The sequence below is a fragment of the Martes martes genome (assembly GCF_963455335.1).
Source record: "Martes martes genome assembly, chromosome: 16".
In the NCBI taxonomy this organism is placed as follows: Eukaryota; Metazoa; Chordata; class Mammalia; order Carnivora; family Mustelidae; genus Martes; species Martes martes.
Genome location: NC_137904.1, coordinates 29,738,722 through 29,766,130, shown reverse-complemented (window position 1 = coordinate 29,766,130; position 27,409 = coordinate 29,738,722). Strand labels below are relative to the sequence as shown.

Below are 27,409 nucleotides of genomic sequence, written 5' to 3'. Positions count from 1 at the left end.
ATCTCAGGGTCCTGGGATCAAACCTCACATCGGGCTCTCTGCTCAGCAGGGAGCCTGCTTCCTCCTCTCTCTCTGCCTACCTCTCTGCCTACTTGTGATCTCTCTCTGTCAAATAAATAAATAAAATATTTTTTTTTAAAAAAGATTTTTCAGGGGAAAGGGCCCATCAGTGTGCCTGCCACCAGAAGTGTTTGGTTAACTTTCACCTTTCTCTGGAGACCATGAGCTCCTTGAAGGCAGAATCCTGCTCAAATTAGCTTTTGGTCCTCCAAATCTCTATTGTAGGAGCTCAATAAATATTTGTTGAATTGAATACATAAACAAATGGATGGCTGTTCCCAAGACAAATGGAGAAAAATGTTGTTGTCTTAACAGCAAGCACCGGAATTACTTTTAGGAAAGGAAACAACTTCATAGCTGGAGGCACAAAGTGAGATCTGAGGCCAAGGCAGGAGCCTTGTCACCAAAAAGAGAGAGCTAAGTTTCTTTGAAAGAGAAAATGAGAAGAATTTGGCCTTTGGTTTTGTTTTTGATGTAGAAAAGGCTGTCAGAAGAGAGAGGAAGAGAGTGGGGGCATTACAGAGATAGAAACCCGCAAAAGAGATGATGTGAGCCTGGGTCACCCTGGGATGACTTGGAGGCTGGGTAGGCTGGGTGTGACACTCCAGCACTTCCAGTAAGGCATGCCTGGGGAAGGGTGACCCATAGGATGAATATGGGTTGTATTCATTTGCTGTAAGGTGTGAGATGCAACATTTCATTAGAACCCTCTGTGTCAGGATGCCTGGGTGGCTCAGTTGGTCGAGCAAAAGTCTGCCTTTGGCTCAGGTCATGATCCCAGGGTCCAGAGATTGAGTCCCGCATCCGACTCCTTGCTCAGAGAAGCAGGGGAGCCTGCTTCTCCCTCTGCCTGCTGTTCCCTGCTCCCCCTGCTTGTGTTCTCTCTCTCTCTCTCAAATAGATAAAATTTAAAAAATGAAAATAAAAAAAATATAAAAAAACCCTTCCATGTCTACCCTACTCAACATCTTTGGATGTGTGTCTGTTTTAGAATAAGATGAAGTAAAAAAAAGCTGGGCTATCCTATTCTGGGCCCAGGCTGCCAGTAAAAGATAAGGAGCAGCAACAAGATATGGTAGAGAGCAAAAAATGTGGCAGAGGCAAAAAATGTGATCAGAAGAGACCACCATGATGACATAAATTCCTGGGAATTTGTGGAGAAATTGGAGAAGCACTTTAGACTCTCATGGTTTATAGGTTGCAGAGCTGAATCGATTTTCTCTAGATTTTAGAGAGCTAGGAGATCCTAGCTGCCAATAGACTACATTCAGTTATATTGGAATTTGTATAACTGTGTAATGTTCCATTGGTCGATCAGTGGACAGTAAGATAATACATTTTGGCTTATTCCTATAGCTCAAAGACTATCTTCTTATAGTTTCTATAGATTTTGAGAAGATTCTTTGTCTTTTTTGGACTCTTGTTAGAATTAGGAATGTTCTGGGTACATCTGTAAAACCTAAGGCCATTATAATGTCTAAATACCCTACTCTCTTACAAAATGTTTTTTGATGTCCAACAAAATCTAAGCCATCTAAAGAATGGAGTAGGAAAAGGGAATGGTGGTAGCTTTACAGTGGAGAAGCCTGCTGGACACTACGTTAACCTAGTGATGAAGGTTAACATTACCAGTGATGTCGTGTGAGTATCATGTACTCCCGGATCTGATGTGTTACGAGAAGAGGACTTTACCTCCACAGCATTGTTGTTGTTGTTGTTTAAGATTTTTATTTTAAGTCATCTCTACACCCAACATTGTGCTTGAACTCACAACCCTGGTATCAAGAGTCACATGTCCTACCTACTGAGCCAGCCATGAGCCCCCATCTCTGCGACATTTCCAAAAAACCCCATTAACCCAAACTAGTCAAATGAAAAAAAAATCAGACAAACCCAGATTGGGAGACATTCTATAGGATATCCGGCTAGAACTCCTCAAGACTGATAAGGTCATTTGAAAAATGAGGAAAGACTAAGAAACTGTCACAAACTAGAGAAGACTGGGGGATACATGACAACTAAAGGTAATGGGATAGTCTGTGTTTGATCCTGGAACAAAAATGAACTGAGGGGCACCTGGGTAGCTCAGTGAGTTAAAGCCTCTGCCTTTGGCTCAGGTCATGATCCCAGGGTCCTGGGATCGAGCCCCGCATCGGGCTCTCTGCTCAACAGGGAGCCTGCTTCCCTTCCTCTCCCTGCCTGCCTCTCTGCCTACTTGTGATCTGTCTGTCAAATAAATAAATAAAATCTAAAAAAAAAAAAAAAGAACTTAAATGGAAAAACTGGTGAAATCCAAAGCAAGCTTGGAATTTAGATAATAATATACCAATGTCAATTTTTTAGTTTTGACAGAAGTAACATGATAATATGTTAGCAATGGTGGACATTGAGTAAGGAGCATAAAGGAACTTTCTATACAGTCTCCTCTGTAATTCTGAAAGTATTTCCAAGTAAAAAGTTTATTTAAAAAGAAATGGAATTATACGGCCTTTGGTCTGACCCAGGAAACCCATATATTCTTATGTTTTGAGCTTTTCTGTTTTGGGGAATATAATTATATGGTTTATTTGTGTCACCCAACAGAGTACGTTTCAAGGAATCTTCATTCATTCCCATGGGCAAAGATACAATAACACCTTTTTTTCTAGGTTCTACTAGCCCACAAAAAAAGAGATACATTCACATCCCAGGAACCTGGTCCCAGGAAAGACATTCTCCGTTAAGTTTTTTTGGTAGAATCTAACCTGGCTTCCTTTCCAGGACTGCACTCTGGGATAATTACCTGCAGATGCTTTATTTGGGCAACAGTAACATATTGAGATTAAGTGCACCTCTGTGCACAACTCTGTCCTGAGTACTTGCATAATAAAGGCAAACAGATACAACTAAGGTGACTGCCCTAAGATTACTGCCAACCTGAGAAGCCTTTTCTGGGCAGCCAACAAGCCTATGGCGGCCGTGAATAAATGCATTAAATGACCGGCTTGCGCATTCTAAACTGGGACTCCTACTAGTGATTATTCTGTTTGTTTGGGGATTGTGACACTGGCTAAAAAGACCAGCTTTCTATTTAAGTGTCCTTTTCAAACTGGAAACATGAGAAGATTGTTTCTCCGCAGCCACTATTTTTAGAGTGTGTGCTCTGGGAGCACAATGATGGTGCTTAAGGGAGCTAATCCCAGTCTCTTTTGTTACAAGGAAACTGATGGGCATCCTTCTACAATTTCTCTAAATAAGCCAAGCCACACTTCCAGAAGCCTTTGGTGTGGTACGTAACACAAAGACCATTGAAAAGCTGTGTTTCAGCACGGCCAAAACTCCCTCTTGAAAAGGGATCTTTCCCAGACCAGCTCTTTAAGGAAATGAGATGTGGAGGAATACAGGCTAAACTGGGAAGTGCCTTCTCATAGATATCTGGGCAAAAGGAGAACTAAAGGGTCTTCTCTCAATCCCCAGAAATAAGTACAAACATCAAGTTAGGACTTTTCCCTGGAATTAAAAATATCAAAAGATTAATGCTCAGGACCTATGCTGTGTGCGTCACCTTAAAAACACTTTTAACTTGGAAATAATTCCAAGCTTACAGAAAAGCTGTAAGAAAAAAAGAAACCCACAAAATACTTGTATACCCTTTATTTAGATTTATTTGTTAACATTTTAATCAATTTGCTTTATTATAGCATTCTCCCTCTTTCCCATTCTCTCTCTCCACACATACACACGCATGCATACATACAATATATATATTCCGGGAATGTGTGTGTTATGTGCATTAAAAACTTTGTTTTTTCCTGGACGCTTTAAAAGTAAGTTTCATACATCATTGTCTCTTTCCCCTAAATAACCCCAGTGTGTATTTACTAAGGACAGGAATTCAAGTCAAGAGCTACTCTATTTGAGGGCACCTGGCTGGTTCAGCTAGTGGAGTGTGCAACTCTTGATTTCAGGGTTCTGAGTTTGAGCCCCACATCACTGGATATAGAGATTACTTAAAAATAAAATCTTAAAAAAAAAGAGAGAGAGAAACTATATTTGAGGAAACACGCCCAAGGAGCCTCATTCACACCTGGACCTGATCTCAATGATGAGATCCTACAATCCAGGCTCGAGCCTGAGGTCATAATGCGGATTTTGGAGAAAGGGGTGAATGTATATTGCAGGCAGAAGACATGTCAGTTGTGATCAGAGGGGAGGCTGTGGTACAGCAGTGTTGCTGGAGCCCATTTCCCCTCCCCTTAAACCCAGGCAGAACTCTGTGACCACAATGAATGCAGCAGAAGTGCCATTGTGTTACATGTAAGGCTAGGTCATAAAAGGTGATATAACTTAAGCTTATTACTCCCGCCCTCCACTCCACACGCACAGACACACACTGCTCACCTTTGGGTGAGCCTTGTGGGGGAAGATGTAGCACATTGTCTCAGTGGCAACAGCTTGAAAGCTAAGGAGTGGAATCCTCTGAAGCCTTACTCACTCACACGCCAGACGGCTGGTGCCTGCTGTGGGCTGGCTAGATGGAGGAGAGGTTAGCTATCTCCGCTGAATCTTGCCCAAATCACAGATTCATAAGCAAAATAAAAATTGTCATTGTTTTACGCCACTAAGTTTTGGGGGTAATGTCTTGAGCAGCGGTAATAACCAGAATCACGATCACATGCAATGGCACGGGCAAGCTCACAGGTAGAGACAAATATATACGTAATGGCATGTAATTGCATTTAGTGCTCAAGGACTTCAGAAGAATGAAAAAGTTTGAGGCCAAGGAGGGATAGAGTATCGAGGGTAGAGAAACTCCTTATATTAATGTTTGCATAATGTAAGATGGGGTGTAGCTAATAAATGCACACAGGGATCTGTAACTAGAACTTAAGTCTGCCCTTCTCTGTTTTTGTTCCATAGTTCCATTTTCTAGTACATAGAAACTAGAAAATTTGGGTTCATTTAGCACTGTTCCTGGGAAAGCTTGCCTTTGAATCTAGTACGTGGTCTGAGCTACTAATGAAGAGAGTTTTTCTGAGTGGGGGGAAATTGAGCCCTTTCCTATGGAATTTCTAGGGACAGTCTTAGTATCTACTGAGTACATCCTCACACTTTAGTATGAATTAATTAGGATGTTGGTATTATTTACTAATGTACACAAAAATATGTGGGCCTAAACAATCTCTGTTGAGTGACATCCAGGTTGAAGTTCATGCACAGGTAGAAAGCTACCTTCAACCATTAATCATCATACTTTAGCCTAATTCAATTCATTCTTGTAGAACAAATTTTAAGGGTGCCTATTGTCCCCAGAACGTTCTGTCAAGTATTTGTCCATTGATAGATCAAATAAATCACAGCAAAATAGAAATCTGATGAAAATCAACTAAGCTCTTAAAATCTACCTGAAAGCATTCCTCAAATGCTTACAATTCTTACCAAGTGTTAGAAGTGAGAATTATTACCTTGCTAGTTAATAATGCATTTTGATTTTTCAGTTGTGTTAGTAGCTAGCATTTTTGTTCACATAAAGGGCATTTCCGATGAGGCAGAGCTTCTTCTTTTTTTTTTTTTTTAAGATTTTATTTATTTATTTGACAGACAGATCACAAGTAGGCAGAGAGGCAGGCAGAGAGAGAGAAGGGAGGAAGCAGGCTCCCCGCTGAGCAGAGAGCCCGATGCGGGGCTCGATCCCAGGACCCAGGGATCATGACCTGAGCTAAAGGCAGAGGCTTTAATCCACTGAGCCACCCAGGCGCCCTGAGGCAGAGCTTCTTATCTTTTGAGTTCTTCTTTATACCTCTGTGCCTTTATTTACACTTTTCTTCTTTCCTGGAATGCTCCCCCGCCCCTGCAGCATGGGGGGAGGGGCAAAGAGAGAGGGAGAAGGAATTCTCAAGCAGACTCCCTGCTGAGTGCTGAGGCTCCACCCCAGGACTCCAGGGCTACTGGGGCTCAATCCCAGGACCCTGAGATCATGACCCCAGCCAAAATCAAGAGTTGGCCATTCAACTGACTGAGCTACACACATGTGCCCCTCTCTCCCCTCTTCTTTGCTTTCCTACCTCACTGGCTTCCCCTTCTCAGTCTTCTTGCTAGTTTCCCATCTCTGATTTTTTTTTTAATTTTTTTTAAGATTTTATTTATTTGCCAGAGAGAGAGAGAGAGAGAGAACACACAAGCAGGCAGAGAGGCAGGCAGAGGCAGCGAGAGAAGCAGGCTCCCTGCCGAGCAATGAACCCCGTGAGGGACTCGATTCCAGGACCCTGGGATCATGACCTGAGCCGAAGGCAGCGGCTTAACCAACTGAGCCACCCAGGTGTCCCCCATCTCTGATTTTTTAATGTTGGTAGCTGCAGTTACCTTGGGAGTGAATCATGTCCTGGGAGATCTCATCCAGTTTCATGACTTCAACTATCATGACTCTCTAATGACCTCTCAATTTATATCTCCAGCCAGAACCATTTCTCACATCAGACAAAACTTTAACTCTCTATTCAACATCTCTGCTTGGATATCGAACAGACATTTCAAAAGTAACGGGTCCAAAGCTGAGCTCCTGAACTTGTTCCACAAACCTGCCCCTCTATTGTCTCCTATTCTACATCTCAGTGAATATTAATTCTAGCTTCCTAGTTCCTTTGGCCACCAAGTTTGAAGTAGTTATTCTCTGACACATCCCAATTCAGTCTATCAATAAATCTTGTTGGCTCTTCCTTCAAAATATTATCTTGGACCCAACTGGTCCCCCTTAGCCCTCCCTGACTGGATATCTGCAGTAGCCTTCCAACTGGTCTCCCCATCTTTACCCTTTCTTTCTTTCTTCTTTCCTTCCTGTCTTTTTCTTTCTTTTTTAAGTAAACTCCACGCCCAACGTGGGGCTCAGACTCACGACTCAGAGATGAACAAGAGTCATATGCTCTCCCAGCTGAGCCAGCCAGGCGCCCCTCTGTCTTTGTATCCTTTCATCTCTTCTCTCACTCCGGTTCATTTTCAACACATCAAAGAGATCCATTTAAAGTGTATACAGATCTCTTCTCTTTGCAAAATCCCACAATGGCATCCCACTTTCTAAATAGTAAGAACCAAACTCTTCAGGGACGATCTACCTCTGACCACTTCTCTCAGTGTTCAGTCACACTTGCTCCTTGTTGATTCTTTTTCTTTTAAATTTTTTTTATTTTTTATTTATTTGACAGACAGAGATCACAAGTAGGCGGAGAGGCAGGCAGAGAGAGTGGGAAGCATGCTCTTTGCTGAGCAGAGAGCCCGATGTGGGGCTCGATCCCAGGACCCTGAGACCATGACCTGAGCCGAAGGCAGAGGCTTAACTCACTGAGCCACCCAGGTGCCCCTCCTTGTTGATTCTTATACTGGCTGGGATGCTTTTGCCTTGGTGCCTAGGATATCCGCAAGGTTCACTCCTTCATCTCCTTCAGATTTTGGCTTAAATATCACCTTTTTGCTCCTCTCTGACTATTCTATTTTAAATTACAACCTTCATCTCAGCACTTCCTGTCTCCTTTCTCTGCAATTTTTCTCCACAGAACTTGTTACCAATGGACTTAATATTATTTTACTTATTTTGTCTTTCTTTTTCCACTAAAATGTTGATTTCATAAGACCAGGAATTTTTCTTTGGTCAATTCGATATCTTCAGGACCTAGGATGATACCTGTTACATACTAGGCACTTTGAAATGTTGAAGGAGTGAATGAATGGCTGATTTCTTACTCGGTCCTTCAAGACTCCCATCCCCCAAGGCTTCCCTCCCTCCCCCACTCCTTTATTTTGGACTCCGTATTCTCACTTCTCATAACATACTGTATTTGTCTTGATCATAGTACTTCTTAGGGGCTTTAGAAAGAATTCATCTTTGTATTCCCTAGGGTTGTGCACCATCTCTTGCACACAGAAAAATGCTTAATAAATTTTAAAATAAACTATTTGCATTCATACCAAATTTGGGGGCAGTGGGAAGATGTTAGACCCTGAGTGAGAAACTTCTCAACTTCCTCTGTTTTTATATGAATTTCCTTCCTTTTTCAAAGAAACCCAGATTGGATTCTACCCCCACCCCCAGAATGCCAGTAAATGAATATAATTGCCAAAAAAACTTTTGGCCAACTGCTGTTTTATAGCTTTCAAATCGTTTTGGAAGAAAATTTGGGGATTTTTAAAAATATTACTTGTTACACCAAGCAAAAAGTTTTACCTAAATCTAGATCCTAACTGACATACTGCATATCTAGCTTCACCTACTAACTCCTTTGAAGACTAATGATTTACCCCATCCTCATCCACTGTGAACACCAGACTTTTTGAATTATACCATAATTACTAGTTATTAAATACCTGCATGTAGGCAGGTACATCTCTGTATCAGAATTTTTTATTAACACACTTGATTTTTTAGAGTTTTATGTTCACAGCAAAATTGACCGGAGTACAGAGATTTCCCATATAACCCCTGTCCCCATGCGCGCATAACCTTCGCCATCAAAATAATAGCTATTAATCAAAGGAAGCCGAGAGTGAAGAAAGGGAGGACAATTAGACAAATAGCACATTGGTAGTTCAGTAAAAGGTGGAAAACAGAATAGAAACATTGTATTAATAGCCAGGTGAGAAAAACTCAGCCTGACCTAAAAATATAAAGATTTGAGGTGGCAAGAGAATGTACATAATGTACATACAAAAGATAATAAGATCATAGAAGTTAAGAATTGGAAAAAGCCTGATTGAGTATAAAGCCTTCATCTAGTAGACAAAGAAGTCAAAGTCTAAAGTATCCAGCTAGAGTTGCCATTTCTCAAATATCTAACAAAGCCTATTAGTATGATCAGCTGAACTTCAGATGACTTGACAAAGTGATTTAGAACCTAGAAACTGAAGTAAGGATATCTTAGATCTGTTCGGAACTAGATTCTGATTATCCTATGTTTTTTTTTTTTTTAAAGATTTTGTTTATTTATTTGACAGAGAGGTCACAAGCAGGCAGAGAGGCAGGCAGAGAGAGAGGGGAGGAACAGGCTCCCTGCTGAGCAGAGAGCCTGATGTGGGACTCAATCCCAGGACCCTGAGATCATGACCCGAGCCGAAGGCAGAGGCCTAACCCACTGAGCCACCCAGGTGCCCATGATTATCCTATGTTCTAATGCTGATTAGAATTCAATTAATGTACTTATTCTTAAACTTATACTTTCTGTTTTGTTGGAAAAGACTGGCCTGAGTAAAATGCAGTTGTCCTATTAGAAGGAATAAGATCAGAGGAGGACTGAGAAGAAGCTGCTTGATTTTTCAGGAGCTAACAACAAAAGCTTCTCTTTTCAGGAGACAAGAGCCACAGCAACAGCTGCTGGTGAAACCGGCCACAATACCCCTCCCCTAACCTTTGTGAACTGTTAATTTGAAAGAGATATAGGGGCGCCTGGGTGGCTCAGTGAGTTAAAGCCTCTGCCTTCAGCTTAGGTCATGATCTCAGGGTCCTGGGATTGAGCCCTGCATCGGGCTCTCTGCTCAGCGGGGTGCCTGGTCCCCCCCACCCCACCCCGCTGCCTGCCTCTCTGCCTACTTGTGATCTCTCTCTCTGTCAAATAAATAAAATCTTAAAAAAAAAAAAAAAAGAAAGAAAGAGATACACATACAACCTCATTGCTGCTGGGGTGGGGGAGGGCAGTGTGGAGTTACTATAAAAGAGTAAACATTTACTCAGGTTCAGTGGGTAGTGTAAATTGTTTGCCAAACATGGATTGTGGTAAGACACCTTCTAAGTAGGTCTAAGTTAAAGGCCCTCACTTTGAATGTTTTATTCTTTCCCATTCTTCGTTTTAGTTTATGTATCTTGTGAGTCAGAAGCTCTTAGGGAATGGGCCCTGTTGAAATTTTGCCAGTGTTAGGCACCTTTTAAAGAATGATAAACAGAAAGGAGAAACACCTTTAAATGTAAATGAGAGAATGACTGACATCTCTTTAGTCATTCTTAAAATATTTTGTCCAGGTTTATTTATTTAAAAGATTTTATTTACTTGATGGGGTGCCTGTGTGGCTCAGTGGGTTAAAGCCTCTGCCTTCGGCACAGGTCATGATCCCAGGGTCCTGGGATCGAGCCCCACATCGGGCTCTCTGCTCAACAGGGAGCCTGCTTCCTCCTCTCTCTCTCTCTCTGCCTGCCTCTCTGCCTACTTGTGATCTCTGTCTATCAAATAAATAAATAAAAATCTTTATAAAAAAAAGATTTTATTTATTTGAGAGAAAGAAAGTGAGAGACAGAGCACGAGTGGAGGGGGAGCAGCAGAGGGAGAGGGAGAAGCAGACTCCCTGCTGGGCAGGGAAACCAATGCAAGGGGTTCAATCCCAGCACCCTGGCATCATGATTTGAGCTGAAGACTGACGCTTAACAACTGAGCCACCCAGGTGCCCCTTTGACCAGGTTTTAAATGAAAATGAATTTCATGTCTAGAAAAGCAGGGATTCAGTTCCGTGTTGTTAGGATTTGTAATAGGTGGAGGGTAATGACAAAAATCAGTTAAAATTGATATTAATGTCAGCAAGGTGAGAAGAAATTGGCTTTCTCGGACACTTTTTTTTTTTTTTAAGATTTTATTTATTTATTTGACAGTCGGAGATCACAAGTAGGCAGAGAAGCAGGCAGAGAGAGAGGAGGAAGCAGGCTCCCTGCTGAGCAGAGAGCCCGATGCGGGGCTCCATCCCAGGACCCTGGGATCATGACATGAGCCGAGGGCAGAGCCTTTAACCCACTGAGCCACCCAGGTGCCCCTCTCGGACACTTTTGACTAGAATGTAATTCGATCCAAATCTTTCTAGCAATTCGGCAACATCTACTATTAAAACTAAAGGTACATAGTCTTAGACTCTGGAATTCAGTTTCTGGAAATTCCATCTAGAGAGATTCTCACATTTGTAAAGGGGATAAATGTACCAGGATGTTAATTACAACAATGTTTGTAATATTGAAACCCTTGAAAATAATGTTCATCAACAGATGATTGGTTAATTATACATTAACTGCATAGAATTGGCATATTATGTGTGTTAAAAAAATAAGGCAGATCTATAAGCTGACATGAAAAGCGGTTTGAGCTATACTATTGAGTGAAAGAGAAATTGCAGATCAATATGTAGACTATGAAAAAGGTGTGTAGTGGGTATAATTACAGAAAACTGGAAGGATACGTACCCCTGGAGAATGAGATGGGGTGAAGTAAAAAGTGTGACCTTTTACTTTATATGCACTTTTTTTTATTGGTGGAAAAACTTTTTTTTTTTACATAGAATATATATTATTTTCATTAAAAATAACTGTTTAAAGTTGTATTTTCATTTACTCTAAAATACATTTTTTTAAAGATTTTATTTAGTTTATTACTTCGGAGAGAGAGAATGAGGGAGAGAGAGAGAGAGAGGATGAGAAGGGGGAGGGTCAGAGGAAGAAGTAGACTCCCCGCCGAGCAGGGAGCCTGATGGGGACTCAATCCCGGGACTCCAGGATCATGACCTGAGCCGGAGGCAGTCGCTTAACCAACTGAGCTACCCAGGCACCCCTAAAATACATATATTTTTAAAATATAACAGTGACCACATCCTCATATTTTATCATTATAAAGAGACAAGTACAAAATACTAGAAAAAAACCCCAATTCTGTAATCATACTTCATACACTGTTGGCTTCATTTTGTGGCAATCAAGTTAAACATAAATGAGGTGCTGTTGCATACCTTCTTTATTGTATTGATGTCCCTGTCTATGATCTAAGCTTCTTCGGCAAGTATTAAAATGACTCTGCCCTATTCCTGTGTTATTTCTCTGGGAGTACAAACTGAGGAACACTGTCATTTAGGTTGCTCAACTGGAAGTAGAAATTACATGCCAGTCTCCCATACTTTAAATCTTCATATGGACAGCTTTTTCACAGGCATGTAATTATAGTTAAAACAATGGTTCTCCAAGTGCAACCTAATGCTTGAAGTCAGGTGGCTGGCCAACTCTTCACTGGATTAAGTGAAATATAATGAAAGTGAACAAACTAAATGATTCATAGGATTCCTTTCAGCATGACAAGTGGGCTTTAGATTTTCTACATCATCAAACTTTAGTACTGTGTCAATTTTAAGTTATAGAGGGATGTTTAACATTTGACTGCCGGATACTGTGTAATACAAACCAAAAGGCAGGCCTTAATCCCAGCTTAACATTTAAAATTCCCATCAGACATAACTATCTGCTTCACTGCCTTAAATAATATGCTTAATTTAACTCAGACAAAGGAGAAATACTATTTCTTAGTTTGCTATTTTAACTCACAATTTCGAGAAGTGTTTAATCCATGGTAAACCCTGTGATGAGATGAACATTTTTATGGCCCTGAATGCAGGTCTGAAACCAAAGAGGGAATTTTAAAGGTTCCTGTGTGTTAGTACTGCTCTAAATCTTTCATTATAAAATTTATATTCTACTCTTTCCTATTTTATAATAATTTACTATTTCATGTGAATAAGTCCAACCCTAGTCCCACCTTTCAAGTGGGGCAAGTACTACAAAGAGCTACAATTTGCTTCCAATTCCACTGTAAATCAAATGGGTAGATAATCACTCAGGACTATCTTTGGTAGACCAAGGTTGTCTTTAGGTATTGATTATTTGAGACAGTAAAAATGCTTAGGTATGTTGCAGTTGAACTCTTGAGGGTCTTTTCCCCTACAGGTGAACCCTTAAGATTCATTTCCCATTAATTATGATAATCTAACTGCAGGCTGAAGATGACAGAGTTGTTTTGTCTGGAGACTTCTGTCTATACCAAACTAATGATCTGGAAATGAAAGCCTTTGAAGTGGGTTCCCAACCCCCTCATTCATGGCCTTTTAGTAATGAAACTAATCTGAGGTCTTAAAATTAACTGCCTCACGGTGAACTGGAAAGGGAGGCACAGTGACTAATGCCACGCTGCTGATCTGGTCTGCCAGGAAAGGCGAGTAGAGAAACAAGAGTATTGCCTTCTTTCTCTACCAGGGTGTATCATAATCTGTTGGCTTTAGGAACTAAAATCCTTTTGCTGGCTCTGAATTACCTGACTGGCACCTCCTGTCTAATCTAATCCAAATGGTTATTTTTCAAAGTTATTTCCTTATCTAAAAGCTTTACACTGTGACTTTGAGAGTGAAGACTAACAGAAACAAATTGAATAGGCTTAAAAAGCAAGGAACTGAATAATATACAACTGTATATAGAATACAAGTGCGTATTGTGTACTGCGTGTGTATATATATGTACATATATATACGTAGTGTATATATACACAACTATATATATTTATACACACGTGCGTGCACGCACACACACACACAGAGTTGACTTTTGAATGAGAGGGTCAGGGACACCAACCCTCCTTGCATAGGCAAAAATCCTTCTATCACTCCCCCAAAACTTTACTACTGTTGATTAACCAGAGCCTTGCCAATAATGTAAAGTTAACACATATATTGCATGCTATATGTATTATATACTGTATTTTTTTTTTTTTGAGTGGCTAATCCAAGCCATTCAGGTCTTTAAGATTTTATTTGTTTATTTGAGAGAGAGAGAGAGAGAGCATGAGAGGGGAGAAGGTCAGAGGGAGAAGCAGACTCCCCATGGAGCTGGGAGCCTGATGTGGGACTTAATCCTGGGACTCCAGGATCATGACCTGAGCGAAGGCGGTCGCTTAACCAACTGAGCCACCCAGGTGCCCCTATACTGTATCTTTTTTAAAGATTATTTATTTGACACAGAGAGAGAGACAATGAGAGAGGAAACACAAGCAAGGAGAGTGTGAGAGAGAGAAGCAGGCTTCCAGCTGAACAGAGAGCCTGATGCGGAGCTTGGTCCTGAGCCCAAGGTAGACACTTAATGACTGAGCCACCCAGTATACAGAATATACTATATTCTTATAAAATAAGCTTGAGGAGAGAAACATAAGGAAAATACATTTACAGTACTATATGATATTTTTGGGGGAAAATCCACATACAAGAGGACCCCTGGAGTTCAAATCTGAGTTCATCTGAGTTCAAGGGCCAACTATACCACATCTATTGATCTTTCCATTGATGGACACTTGGGTTATTTCTACGTTTTGGCTACTGGGAAGAATGTTTTTTTTTTTAAAGATTTTTTTTATTGATTTGACAGACAGAGATCCCAAGTAGGAAGAGAGGCAGGCAGAGAGAGAGAGGGAAGCACGGGCCCTGCTGAGCAGAGAGCCTGACTCGGGGCTCAGTCTCAGGACCCTGAGATCATGACCTGAGCCGAAGGCAGAGGCTTTAACCCACTGAGCCACCCAGGAGCCCCAGGAATAATATTCTATAAATATGGGTGTATAAATATATGTGCCTGCATTCATTTCTTTTGGTTATATACTTACAAGTGGAATCCTGGATCATATAGTAAACCTGGGAAATCTGACACAACCTACAACAGAGACAAACCTTGAGGACATTATGGTAAGTCAAATAAGCCAGACAGGAGATGAGAAATACTGTTATGATTCCGCCCATGAGGTATTTAAAAATGGTTAATTCTGTATTTCACCACAATAAAAACCAGGTTTTTGAAAAGCAAGGGGCTCTGTTGTAATAAGTCTTGTAAGCCTCACATCTCTGGTGGGGAGCAACTTCTGGAGAGAAACTAGCTAAACCTTTTGCACAGCAGCTCCCAGAGATTCTATGCAAGAGCCAGGCTGAGTGGGAGGTGGGCTTGCAGACGTGAAAGGAAATCTAGAGTCAACTGGGGTATAGGCGGGAAACGGAATAACGTTAAAAGAAAGATATTCTAAACTTTTCACAAGGTTCATTTTTCCTTAGGGATCTCCCCACCAGGATTAAGAATGCTTTCGTCACAGGAAATCCTTGAGAGTCTCTTTCCTTTCACAACTCCCTCCTAGCCAAGAATTCCCATACCGTTAGGAGTTTCTCCCCTGCCCTCCCCTTTCTTTCACTGCACCCCTCACACCCCGGTTTCCTAAGATTCCACCCAAGATGGGGCCCGTCCAAGGACAGACCAACCGCCAGTTGCTCCGGCCCCGCCCCTCAGACGCCAGAACGGGTGGGCGGGAGACATGGCCACGAGCGCCCCGGAAGTCGCCCGCTCAGGTGGGCGGAGGCTCCAGGGCCTTGAGGCTTCGGATTGGCGGGAAGCTGCGGGATGATGCGTTACGCGCGGGATCCAGCCCCTCCCCTACGTTCCTGCGCGCGGAGAGCGTGGGGCGGGCGGTGTGTGTGGCCCCTGGCGGCCATTACCCGGAACAATCCCCGGCCTCGGGTCAGGTGACCCTCGGCGGGGCCGGTGGGAGGGGGGAGGGGGGAGGGAAGAGGGCGTGAGGAGGAAAGGGAAGGGAGGAGAGAGGAGAAGGGCGGAGTAGGAGGGAGGGGAAGGGGGCGGGGTGGGAGCGGGTCACGTGATTCGGCATGGAGGCGGTGGCGGCGGCCGGGAGGAGCTGCCGGGGCAGAAGCCGCACTTGTTAGTGTGGGGGGAGGAGGGGGCTGGGGGACGCCGACACCGTCACCCAGGGACGCCGAGTCGTGGGCGGGAGGGGGGTGGGGGCGAGATCAGGCTCCGACCCCCGGCCGAGGGGATGAGGGGAGCATGGGCGCCAAGGAGTCACGGATCGGATTCCTCAGCTACGAGGAGGCGCTGAGGAGAGGTGAGGGGGGAGGGGTCTGGGCGAGCTGCGGGGGAGGCCAGCTACGGGCTGCCCCGGGGGTGGGTGACCGGGGAAGGGGAGGAGAGGTTGAGGGCGTGGGGCGCCAGAGGCGGAAGGGAAAGGAGGCCAGCGACGGGGAATATTATTGGGGAGAAGGGTTGGGTGGGAGCAGTGTTTGGGAATTGGGACTGTATGGAAGGTGGAGCAGCTTTCCCAGAGAGAGGGGTATCTGGTGCTGGTATGGAGATGCCCGTGCTGTTTGGTGGCGTTGTTACCCTGGATGTGTCCAGGGAAGTCCTCTCCCCCCTTTCTTGGGTGGCACCAACCCTTCCAGCCTCTCTCATCCTTTACTGCCATTTTCTCTTATCACTCCTTCATAAAACCCAACAACATCCTAAGCTCGTACCCAACAGCCTTGGTTGGAAGGGAGAGGGGCGGCAGCTGCAAAGCCTTCTCTTTTTGCTGCTGGAAGCCCCTTCCAATTGTGGAGTCTCCGCCTTTTCCGAGGGGCCTTTGCCAGTCTCTAGGGGGCTATCATCACCCACTCCTGCCACCCCCTCACCCTTTGAGCGACTGACTTGGATGAGAAGGACCTGAAATTAAGTTGTATTTGAGGTGAGATGAGACTGGGCAGCTGGTGTTGCCACAAGACCTTGTCTTAGGTTTCATCTCCTTAGACGTTGGCCAGAGCCTTACATTGCACTTGATCCCCAGTTCTCACCCCCTCCTCCCCGCAAAATGGCATTCGGAAATCCAGCATTCTGATATTGTGTTATAGCTCCCTTTAGAGACCGGCCTTGCTGCCAGTTCTAGCCTGCTGCTTATTGGCTCTGATGTAGTGTGTTGTTAACAGCCCCAACCCCCTACCACTTACTCTGATAACCACTGTCCGTGATCACTAAAACACCCGCTAACTGGAAGTGTCTATTGCACAGTTTATGGCCGGAATGTGACTTAATTTTTCATGACTGGGAATTGAGTGTGTGTGTGTATGTATGTATGTATGCTTGTATCTTTTCGACATTTAATGGCTATTCTTGGTAAGAAGTGAAACATTTAAGCAGGTTGGATGCTTGGCATTATTGCTAACAGGTTTCTAAATCAAGAAACCAGCCATGCTTCAGGTGATGGTGTCAGTAGCTAAGGATACAAAATAAAAATTGGATTAAAGGACAGGCATTCAAAGTGAGGATTTAGTAGTTAACTCTGTCCATATGTGGGAAAAAAGATAAATGCAGAGGGACATCACCGGAAAATAGATACAGAATTTAGGTGTATTCATTGTGACCTGGCCAGAATAACAAAAATACGCTTTTTCTTTCTTTTTTCTACCGAACAGTGTAATGATTGTTCTTATGGACAGTCTCCCTTGAACTTTTTTCTCAATATGAGAAATATTCCAAATTCTTGATGTGTTTCCAGCTCTAGTAGGCTAGTCATTTCCGGGATGCTGTCGAGCCTGACAGGTCTGGCCTCAGTTAGGCAATGGCTTACATGGCATGAAAGAGGACATCAGTCAAATTGGTTTATAGTTTCATGGTTCAGAAGTGTTCAGTTTCTTAACTTTGAGGATGATGTAGCTTACATTAAAGGGATTCTAAAATTTAACTTTTATTAAGCTCTACCTTGCTTACTCTCATATCAGACTTAAGATTTTAGTACCTTTGTAAATATAAGTGAAGTTAATAGTTGGTGCATTTTAAACTGATTTGATTGAAGGTCATTGTTCAATTTATTATGAAGTGTTTGCCTGTTGAATTTTAAAATGAATATTTGAAAAGGTAGCAAAGATGTTTGTTAAAACCTTTTAAAACTATTCTTTGTATAAATCTATGTTTTTTTAGTTTTGCTTCGGAGGAAAAGAAAAGCAAAAGAGAGAAAAGCATGTTGATAAATAGTATTTCTAAATGTAAACCAGGAGCTTTTTAAAAAAGTGATAATTCTTTTGAACATACTGTTTACTGTAGGGAATGTTAGACTTTATTTTTAAATATATTTATTTATTTTATTTTTATTTTTATTTTATTTTTTTATTTTTATTTATTTATTTGAGAGAGCATGCACATGAGTGGGGTTGGGGGGGTTAGGGGCAGAGAGGGAGAGGGAGAAGCGGACTCCCCATTGAGCAGGACTCAGATCATGATCCAAGCTGAAGACAGATGCTTAACCGACTAAGCCACCCAGGTGCCCCAAGTGTTAGATTTTATTGTAGAACAACTTTCCTATTTTTTTTTTTTAAGATTTTATTTATTAGACCTCGAGAGAGCACGAGATGGGTAAGGGGCAGAGGGAGAGGGAGAAGCAGACGTCCTGGGAGCAGGAGTCCGACTTGGGGCTCCATCACTTGGACCCTGGGATCATGGCCTGAGCCAAAAAGGCAGAGGCTTAGCGAACTGAGCCACCCAAGCACTCCTACTACAGAATTTCTTTTACTAAGATTATAGCAAGAATTTATAAAGCTTTTGATAAGAGCTAAAAAATGGTTTGGGAACTTTGAGGGGCACGTGAAGAATCTAAATAGGTGTGGAAACCTCTGTCCCTAAAGTCTTCCTTGTAAGGTGATTGGGGGTGGAGGTAGGGGGAGGATTGGACAATATACTATAGGTTTCATGAATCACAATACGCATAAAAAGCAAGCTTGATAACCTACTGAAATACCTACCCGCTTGGCTTTAGTTAAAATTATTGAGCATTAAATAATGCCTAACCATAGTTAGGTAGTATTAAAAAAATAGCCAACTGTATATTGCTGCAAACAAACATGGAATTGCAAGCAGTTTATCTTCTAAAATGGGGCCTTGGGAATGGAGTGTTATGTTAATGACAGATAACGCTCACTGGACCTAAGTGAAGGCCCTGACTTCTCATTTACATTACAGAAGCTCTAGAAATTAGGGAGATTGGTTTTGCCTGCTGTTAGCTAGACTGTATGTCAGTTATGTAAACATTCATAGTTTTCTGAAAGTATACCTTAAAATTTTTTAAAAAATTTTACCTTAAAAAATTTTTTAAGGTAGATGTATTAGTGGTAGCTTTTATTTTTGGCCTCATTCTATCTAGTCTTGAATAGAACACAAATAGGCTCTTCCAGTTGAAGGCTTGACCCTTGTTTAGATTGCCTGTATGTTCTGAAGTGTATCTACTATATTTCATGGGTACCGAGAATTTAGTAGCTATGTTCTTCTCTTCACTTCCTCTTGCATCTGAGTTTGTGGCTTGTGTATTCCTAAAAATATATTCTAAATGTTTGGAACATAGCATTAGAAAAAACATTGAATGAAAGATGAATTGCAGTTTAGAGTATTTCAGAACTCCAAGAAACCTTAAAAAAAAATCTCCAGGGGCGCCTGGGTGGCTCAGTGGGTTAAAGCCGCTGCCTTCGGCTCAGGTCATGATCCCAGCGTCCTGGGATCGAGCCCCGTCCTGGGATCGAGCCCCGCATCGGGCTCTCTGCTCAGCAGGGAGCCTGCTTCCTCCCTTCTCTCTCTGCTTGCCTCTCTGCCTACTTGTGATCTGTCTGTCAAATAAATAAAAATTAAAAAAAAAAAAAAAAATCTCCAGTTCTTTATTCTTTCTTCATGCTCCTCTCTCCTTTTCATCATTCTGGAAACAGAATTTTAAGGCTTCCCCCTCTCCGCCCCAAGAATTGGCTGAATTAAAATTGTCCTTAGCTTTTAAACTGTGTTAATCAAGTGGGTGAATTTTTTCTAATCCCTTTAAGAGGAATTTGGCACTTATATTAGACTAAGTAGTTGGGTGATGAAATATAGCATGTCAGAAATTATGCTGTGGTTTCACGTTTTTTGAGAGCTCCATTGCTCATTCATTCAGCAAATTTTTACTGAGCGCCGCCTGTGACTTAGGCACTGAAGAAACAAAGACGACTAAGATCCTCTCTAGGAGCATATAGTCTGGTCAGTGGGAATAAAATAGTAAAACGTCTTTTTAAAGTTCTATTTTGTATATATTTGATAATGGACAGTATTTTCAAAAAGTAGTATATATATTATTTATGAATGAGGACATATAGTATGCTAAATACTACAGTGCTTTAGAAGAAAGTGCTATAGGGGTGTGGAGTGTGTGTTGGTGTATTGGCCTGAGAGTACCTAACACTATGCATTTCGTGTATGTGCTCAATAATTGTATGTTAAAGAATTTAATTTCTTCATCACTTAAAGGTGGTTGTCTTTGTTAGTGGAATAATTTTGTAATAGTTGAAGATTCCAGTACTTTGCTTTTTGCTTATTATTCACCAGCCCTCATATGCTCTAAAACATTAACTCCCCAATCAAGATTTTATTCACCAAGTTTCATAGTATTAATATTAAAATTTCCCTGATATTATACTGCCTATGATGTGATGTTAGTTGGCTTAGCATAACATATCATTGTATAACTGAAAATTTAATTTCACACTTGTTACCTTCTGGGATGCACTGTTCTCTCTTATTAAAGCACTTATTTGCCTTTGTCTGAATTTATTAAATTTACCAGTGAGCTCTCTTGCATTAGGGTAGAATTACAGGTTTAGGTTAAGCCATTTGCAAGTATACCTAACGAGCTGTTATTATATGTAAAGGAGAAAAATCGGACAGCTTTAAGTTAGTTCACTTGTATGTAGTCACCTAAGTAATTAGACAGGTGCTGTTCTTCAGAATCCTCAGTTCAGCACTCCATGTAAAGTGTCCATGACAAAGAGGCGATAAATACACCAGTGAACCCTGGATTTGGGGAGGATGAGCAGAATGAGGTGACATCACTTCTTGGTTAATGGCCTCCCCATTTACCAAACTGAACAGCTGTTGTTTGTGTTTTCTTGTTCATTGTTTGTCTTTGTGCGTGGTTAGGGAGACCTCACAGTGACAGCATTCAGGGTTGCTTCCAGAAAGATGTATTAAGTATGGAGAGTTGGGAATGTGGTGACCAACCAATTGTTAGGTGTTTTCTCAGGAGAAGGAGAAGATTTTTGGCACTCGATTATATGGTGGGTCCCAGGAAAAGTCAGAGAAGTGATTATTATTCTTTCTGTGACTGTAGGAAATCCGTTTTTAGATTTGAAGTACTAGAGATTAATGCTGAGAGCTGGATTAGAAGCTTTGATGTTAAGTAGCTACAGAGGTGGAGGGATTTTATTTATGAATTAAAAGTTTGTGGTTTGATTTGGGACAACACGGAGACTAGAGGGAATTATGCTAAATGAAACAAGTCAGACAAAGACAAATACCATATGATTTCATTTACATGGAACCTAAAAAACAAAACAAATGAATAAACCAACAGCAACAAAGAGCAACAGGCTCATAAATATAGAGAACAAATTAGTGGTTGCCAGAGAGGAGAAGGGTGGGGGAATGGGTGAAATAGGTGAAGGAGATTAAGAGGTACAAACTCCAGTTATAAAATAATTAAGTCATGGGGATGGAAAGTACAGCACAGAAAATATAGTCAATAATATTGTAATAGCTTTGTATGGTGGCAGATGCTAACTATCCCAATCATGGTGAGTATTTTGTAACGTATGTAGTTGTCAAAACACATAAAACTTAATATGATATTGCATGTCACCTATACTCCAATTAAACGGTTGATGGTCTGGTAATGGTACTGAGAAGACTTCAGTAGAACTGGGTAATGTTCACACCATATCCAGAAAGCATGGCTTCTCAAATCAGGGGTTGTTTATGCTTCAGCTTTTACCCTTTGGGCTTCATGATAAATGTGTTTAAATTGAGCCAATCTAAGGGTACCTGGCTAGCTCAGTCCTAAGGGCAGTGCCTCTTGATCTTGGGGTTGTGAGTTTGAAGCCCACGTTGGTGTAGATTACTTAAATAAATAAATAAATAGATTCTGCTTTTAAAGATTTTATATATTTATTTGACAGAGAGAGAAAAAGAGCACAAGCAAGGGGAGAAGCTGGCCAAAGGAGAAGCAGGCTCCCCGCAGAGCAAGGAGCCCGATGCAGGACTTGATCCCAGGACTCTGGGATCATGACCTGTGCCAAAGGCAGATGCTTAATCAACTGAGCCACCCAGGTGTCCCTCGATATCTGCTTTTATTTTATTTTATTTATTTTTAAGATTTTATTTATTTATTTGACAGAGGAGACAGTGAGAGCAAGGGGAGAGGGAGAGCGAGAAGCAGGCTTCTTGCTGAGCAGGGAGCTGGTGTGGGCCTTGATCCCAGGACCCTGGGATCATGACCCAAGCTGATGGCAGATGCCCAACGACTGAGCCACCCAAGTGCCCTCAAAATCTACTTTTTTTTTTTTTAAAGATTTTATTTATTTATTTGACAGAGCGAGAGAGCACAAGCAGGCAGAGCAGCAGAGGGAGAGGGAGAAGCAGGCTCCCCACTGATCAGGGAGTCTGATGCACAGCTCCATCCTAGGATCCTGGGATCATGACCTGTGCTGAAGAAAGTTGCTTAACTAACTGAGCCACTCAGGCACCCCAAAATCTACTTTTAAAAAAATAAATAAATTGAGCCGCGCCACCTCTTTCTGTATGCTGATAAATTTTTGTTCCTCTTACCTAATAATAAAGATCTCTTGGAAGTCAAAGGTGCATAGTTAATTACTGACAAAAGCTTGATAAAACTAGTAATTTTAGATTTACTGTTAAAATCAGAGATCTATCTATTAGAAGACCTGTCTATTCAAAGATGAAGGCCTTCTTTTAACACCCTTCTTTATTATGGATTTAGTGTTAACATAAGGCTCTTTTTTTTTTTTTTTTTAAGATTTTATTTGTTTATTTGACAGAGAGAGAGGAGGAAGCAGGCTCTTTGCTGAGCAGAGAGCCCCAATCCCAGGCTCGATCCCAGGACCCTGAGATTATGACCTGAGCTGAAGGCAGAGGTTTACCCCACTGAGCCACCCAGGGACCCCAACGTAAGGCTCTTTTTATCTCAGGGAAATCTCAAGTTTATCACTATCTTGTAAACAAGATTCAGAAAAATTGATACATCAGGACCTTGCTATAACATGGTTTTTGGAATCCTCGACACTGGACTGCATTAAAAGAAAACTGTGCTAAAGCGAAGTTTTGCAGGGACACATGGGTGGCTCAGTCAGTTACATGTCTGCTTTGGGCTCAGCTCCTGATCCTGGGGTCCTGGGATGGAGCCCTGTGTGGGCTCTCTGCTCAGCAGGGTACCTGCTTCTCCCTTTTCCTCTGCCTGCTGTTCACCCTGCTTGTACACACTCACTCACTCTCTCTCTGTCAAATAAATAAATAAATAAAATCTTTTTTAAAAAAATGAAGTTTTACAGAGAAATTCTCCAGCTTCTCTTTCATTTCCATAAAGAAGTTAGATTGTTTTGGCATTGTAGCCCTTGAGGGAAAAGGCTTTTTTTTTTTTTTTTTTTTTTTTTTTAAAGATTTTATTTATTCATTTGACAGAGAGAGAGAGATCACAAGTAGGCAGAGAGGCAGGCAGAGAGAGTGAGAGAGGGAAGCAGGCTCCCTGCCGAGCAGAGAGCCCGATGTGGGACTCGATCCCAGGACCCTGAGATCATGACCCGAGCCGAAGGCAGCGGCCTAAACCACTGAGCCACCCAGGCGCCCCGAGGGAAAAGGCTTTTATTTAAGGTTTTTCTAATGACTCATGAAAGACTCTAAAGAGATCTGTTAGGAAAAGGACCCTTCTGTCAAAGTCCTCCCCTGGTGTTTTTTCCACCATAGTAAACGGTACCATTATTGTAACATAGTTGCTAAAACCAAGAGTCTCTAGACATCCTCAGTTCTTCCTCTTCTTTCACCATCTGACCTATCTTCTTATCCCCAGTTTGAGTCTGTCATCTAGTCCTGTTAGGTTGGTGTCTAGTCCAGTCTTTTTACTTCTCTTCATCTTCCCTGTGACTACTGTAGTCCCAGCTGCCATCATCTCTTGCTAAGCTACTTTGCCGTGCTTTTCTGGTTTCACACAGCAGCCAGTGTAATCCTGAAATTAAAATCAGATCCTGTTACTCCTTTCCTCTCAGCCTGGAAAGGCTGCCTTCAGATTTTCACAGGTCTGGCTCATTGGTCATACTTGAAGTATGAGCTCTGATGGCCTCAGTGAGGCCTTCTCACTATCTTATATGAAGTGGGCTGTCAGTTTTGCACTGTTCTGTATGGTTCATTCAGAGCCTTTATCATAATATGTAATTAACATGTTTATTGTCAGACATGATGGTGAATCTCCACTGCCAGGATAGGTGCAGTGCTGGGTATATTTTAAGTGCTAAGTAAATACTGGATGGCTGTGTGAAGGTATAAATATATAAATGTTAGAAGATTTGGAGAACTTGCATAATGTTTGTAAGTTTGGAGGTGAAGGATCGAGTAGTGATAGGGATTGAGTAAACTAAGCGATGTATTGATCTCAAGATTTCTTTTCCTTTAATCAACTTAAAAAAATGTACTAAACGTTCTGAATGATAGTTAAAAATGTAAGAGCCTTAAGTATAGTATGTAATTTTGTCTGTTCAGATATTGAAGTTTAGATACCTAATTAAATTCCTGAGTAGACATTAAGAGACTAGTATGGCATTAAGTATTATGTTCATGAACACTTGAGAATGTCTTTTGGTACAATATAATATTTAATAATTTTGCCCATGAAATGATTTATTTTTACACAGTGACTTTCATGTGCTTTTCATCTGTGATGACAAGTAGTATCTACTGCCAAATGCAAGGTTAGAGTTACAAACTTTTTTGCTTAAAATGTTGTACAGTGTTACTTTGGAAGCTGAGAATAAAATTCACATCAACAATTGGTCTCTCACTGGTCCTAAGTAGTGCAGGTGATTTAAAAATGAATTTTAGGGGTGCCTGAGTGATTCAGTTGGTAGAACATGTGACTTTTGAACTTGGGGTCCCAAGCTCGAGCCCCACATTGGGCATAGAGCCCACTAAAGAATAAATAAATAAATAAAATTTTACTTTTTTGGGGGGCCCCAAGGTTCTTTTTGTCTTATATTCCATGGCTAGTGTTCCTCCTTCCTACCTTCTTTTCTTAGTCTTTTAGTTTTAATTTTTATGACAATGATATATATGCATAATTTAGAATAAAATGGTTCTACAGGGTTTTTTATGAAAACAGTAGTACTGTTTTCCTCTCTCCCTTGCCAGTTTTCCTCTGCTTAACTGTCCAATACTTCTAATATTTTAAATTTATTAATTTGGTCTTTATATTTCCAAATAATATATTTATGGTGATACTTTTTTTTTTCTGTTTAAGGACTATTTAATTGCATCCCACTATTAAAGATTAGGATTTAGCTCTTAATTTCACTGCTGCCTGTCCTCCAAATACACACATGTGCTCTTTCTATAGTCCCATTTCCTCATCTTGGTGTGTGTATGCGTGTGTGTGTGTTTTAAGATTTTATTTACTTATTTGTCAGAGAGAGAGAGAGCACGAACACAAGCAGGGGAAGCAGCAAGCAGAGGGAGAAGCAGGATCCCCGCTGAATAAGGAGCCCAATGCAGGACTCCTTCCTAGGACTCTGGGATCATGACCTGAGCCAAAGGCAGATACTGAACTGGCTGAGCCACCCAGGTGCCCTGGTATATGTATTTTAAAATTTTGGTTAGATCATTTTTCAGTGGTTACATAATTAGGTCTTTATAAATGCTTTTCACAGCTAAGCAGTTACTAGGATTACTTTTCCTTTCCTGTATACTTGATTTCCTCCTAAATATTTCCTGCAATAATTGCCTCCTATTTTATTTGCTTAGGTTTCTATTTACTGTAATTCAACCCCAAAAGTTCCAGTCCAGTTGCTAAATCTATCCATATGTGTGTGTGTGTGTGTGTGTGTGTGTGTTTTAAAGAGAGATTTTATTTGAGGGAAAGACACAGGTAGTTTGAGAGAGCATGAGTGGGGAGGAGAGGGAGAAGCAAGCTCCCTGCTGAGCAGGAAGCCAGCATGGGGATCAGTCCCAGGATCCTGGGATCATGACCTGAGCTGAAGGCAGCTGCTTAACCGACTGAGCCACTCATGCACCCAAAATCTGTCCATATGTTAATATATATCAGATGTTCACTCAGTTCATTATATTGGAAAATTATCTTGGAGCCTTTTGGCCTGCTCCAATCTGTACCTATTGTCCTTATTTCACCATTATCCTGGAGATTTCCTTCACTGTTTGGTGTTGGATCTCCTGTTTTCTCTATTCCTTGTTTCCTTTCTTGACTTACGGTGTTAATTTGATGGAATTCATCCTCTGGTAGCTTCCTGAAGAAGGGTTTAAGACCTTTATTCTTGAGCTGGTGCTTTCTTACTTTAATTCCTATATCTCTGTTCTTCTGCTCAGTTTCCAAGAGGCTCTCCATGTTTTTTACCAAGTTATTTGAAAGTTCCTTTTTAGTAATTCCTATACTTGATCTCTGGTCATGTGGGTCTTAATTTAAGCCTTAGGGCAGATACCTTGCATGGTCAGTTAGAAACTGAGGTAGAAACTAAATTTATTCCTTGCATGGTTGGTTAGAAACCTTGCTCTAGAATGCAGTTTTCCTGATCATGTACCATAGGCTATAAAATTCTATGAGGGTGGGGGTATGTCTGTTTTGTTCACTGCTGTATTTCTACCAACTGCATGTTATTTGCCTTATGTTAGCTACTCAATACAATACTCAATACAGGTTAAACTTTTAGAGAAAACTTTGTTCATGATAAATGTTCATGTGCTCATGGATATATGCCTTGAAGCTTAAAACTCATATTTTTCTATGTATGTACATATATTTAAATGCATCTTTTGCCTTTAAAAATTGTTAGTTGTATTAAAATGTTATTGTGTCATCTTTGGCTCTGTTTTAAAGTTGGTTTTGGAATCCATTGTGAGCAGCTGTGGTAGGAAGCTGTGGTGGGATTAGAACAGTTGTTTGATTAATAAATTTGGTTTAGAGATTCTTTAGTTTATACAAGCAAGTATCCATAAATGAAATCTTTCACTGTGTGGAGTTTTATAGATCAGAAGTTATTCTTTGTGTGAGATGCTGAGGTAAGAATACCTCTTTATAGCTAATTACGGAAGGACAAGAAGTTGCTGCTTCTCTATAGGTTTAGAGGTATAGTAAGGAGTAATCAATGGTGGAAGCATTTTTTTATTGTCACATCACTGGTACCACATAAATATAAATTGAAGTTGACAGAAGATTGCCAAGCAAATATATTTAACTGACTGAACCACCCAGGTGCCCGCCAAGCAAATATATTTAAATAATGAAAGAAATAGGATGTCAACTGAGTGAACACTTGGCAATAAATAACATGTTCTAGAAAAATGTTTCACTTTGAGTGGAGCATATTTTTTAATATTTCAGTAGAGTCCCAAACTAAATGCAACTTATTTTTCTACAGATCTGCTTATATATTGTATAAGCAATATGATTTGCTTATACGTGATTTACCCACAGGCCCAAGCCAGAAACCTGGTTATCATTTGAGGCTCTTTTTTTTTTTTTCTTTTCACATTTAATCTATCACAGTGTCCCGTTGATGCTACCTTAATTATCTTTTGTTTCTTCTCCATCTTTAAAGTCATTGCCTTAGAAAAGGCCTTCATCTGTTCTTTGGACTATTACTAGTCTCCTGTCTTCTCAATCCATTCTTTGTATATCCACCAGAATAACCTTTCTGAAATACATGTCTTCATTTTATTCAAATGCTCATCAGT

General features: G+C 41.1%; 1 protein-coding gene across 2 annotated transcripts in view; it reads left to right on the top strand.

Moving 5' to 3' along the window:
* Positions 1-15,559: 15,559 nt before the first annotated feature.
* USP32 (ubiquitin specific peptidase 32) overlaps positions 15,560-27,409 on the top strand; it is a 207,809-nt gene continuing 195,959 nt past the window's right edge. For both annotated transcript variants that reach the window (XM_080825818.1, XM_080825817.1), the window contains exon 1: positions 15,560-15,737. In XM_080825818.1, the coding sequence (XP_080681944.1) occupies positions 15,680-15,737 (58 nt within the window). In that variant the 5' untranslated portion in view covers positions 15,560-15,679. The remainder of the gene's footprint in view (positions 15,738-27,409) is intronic.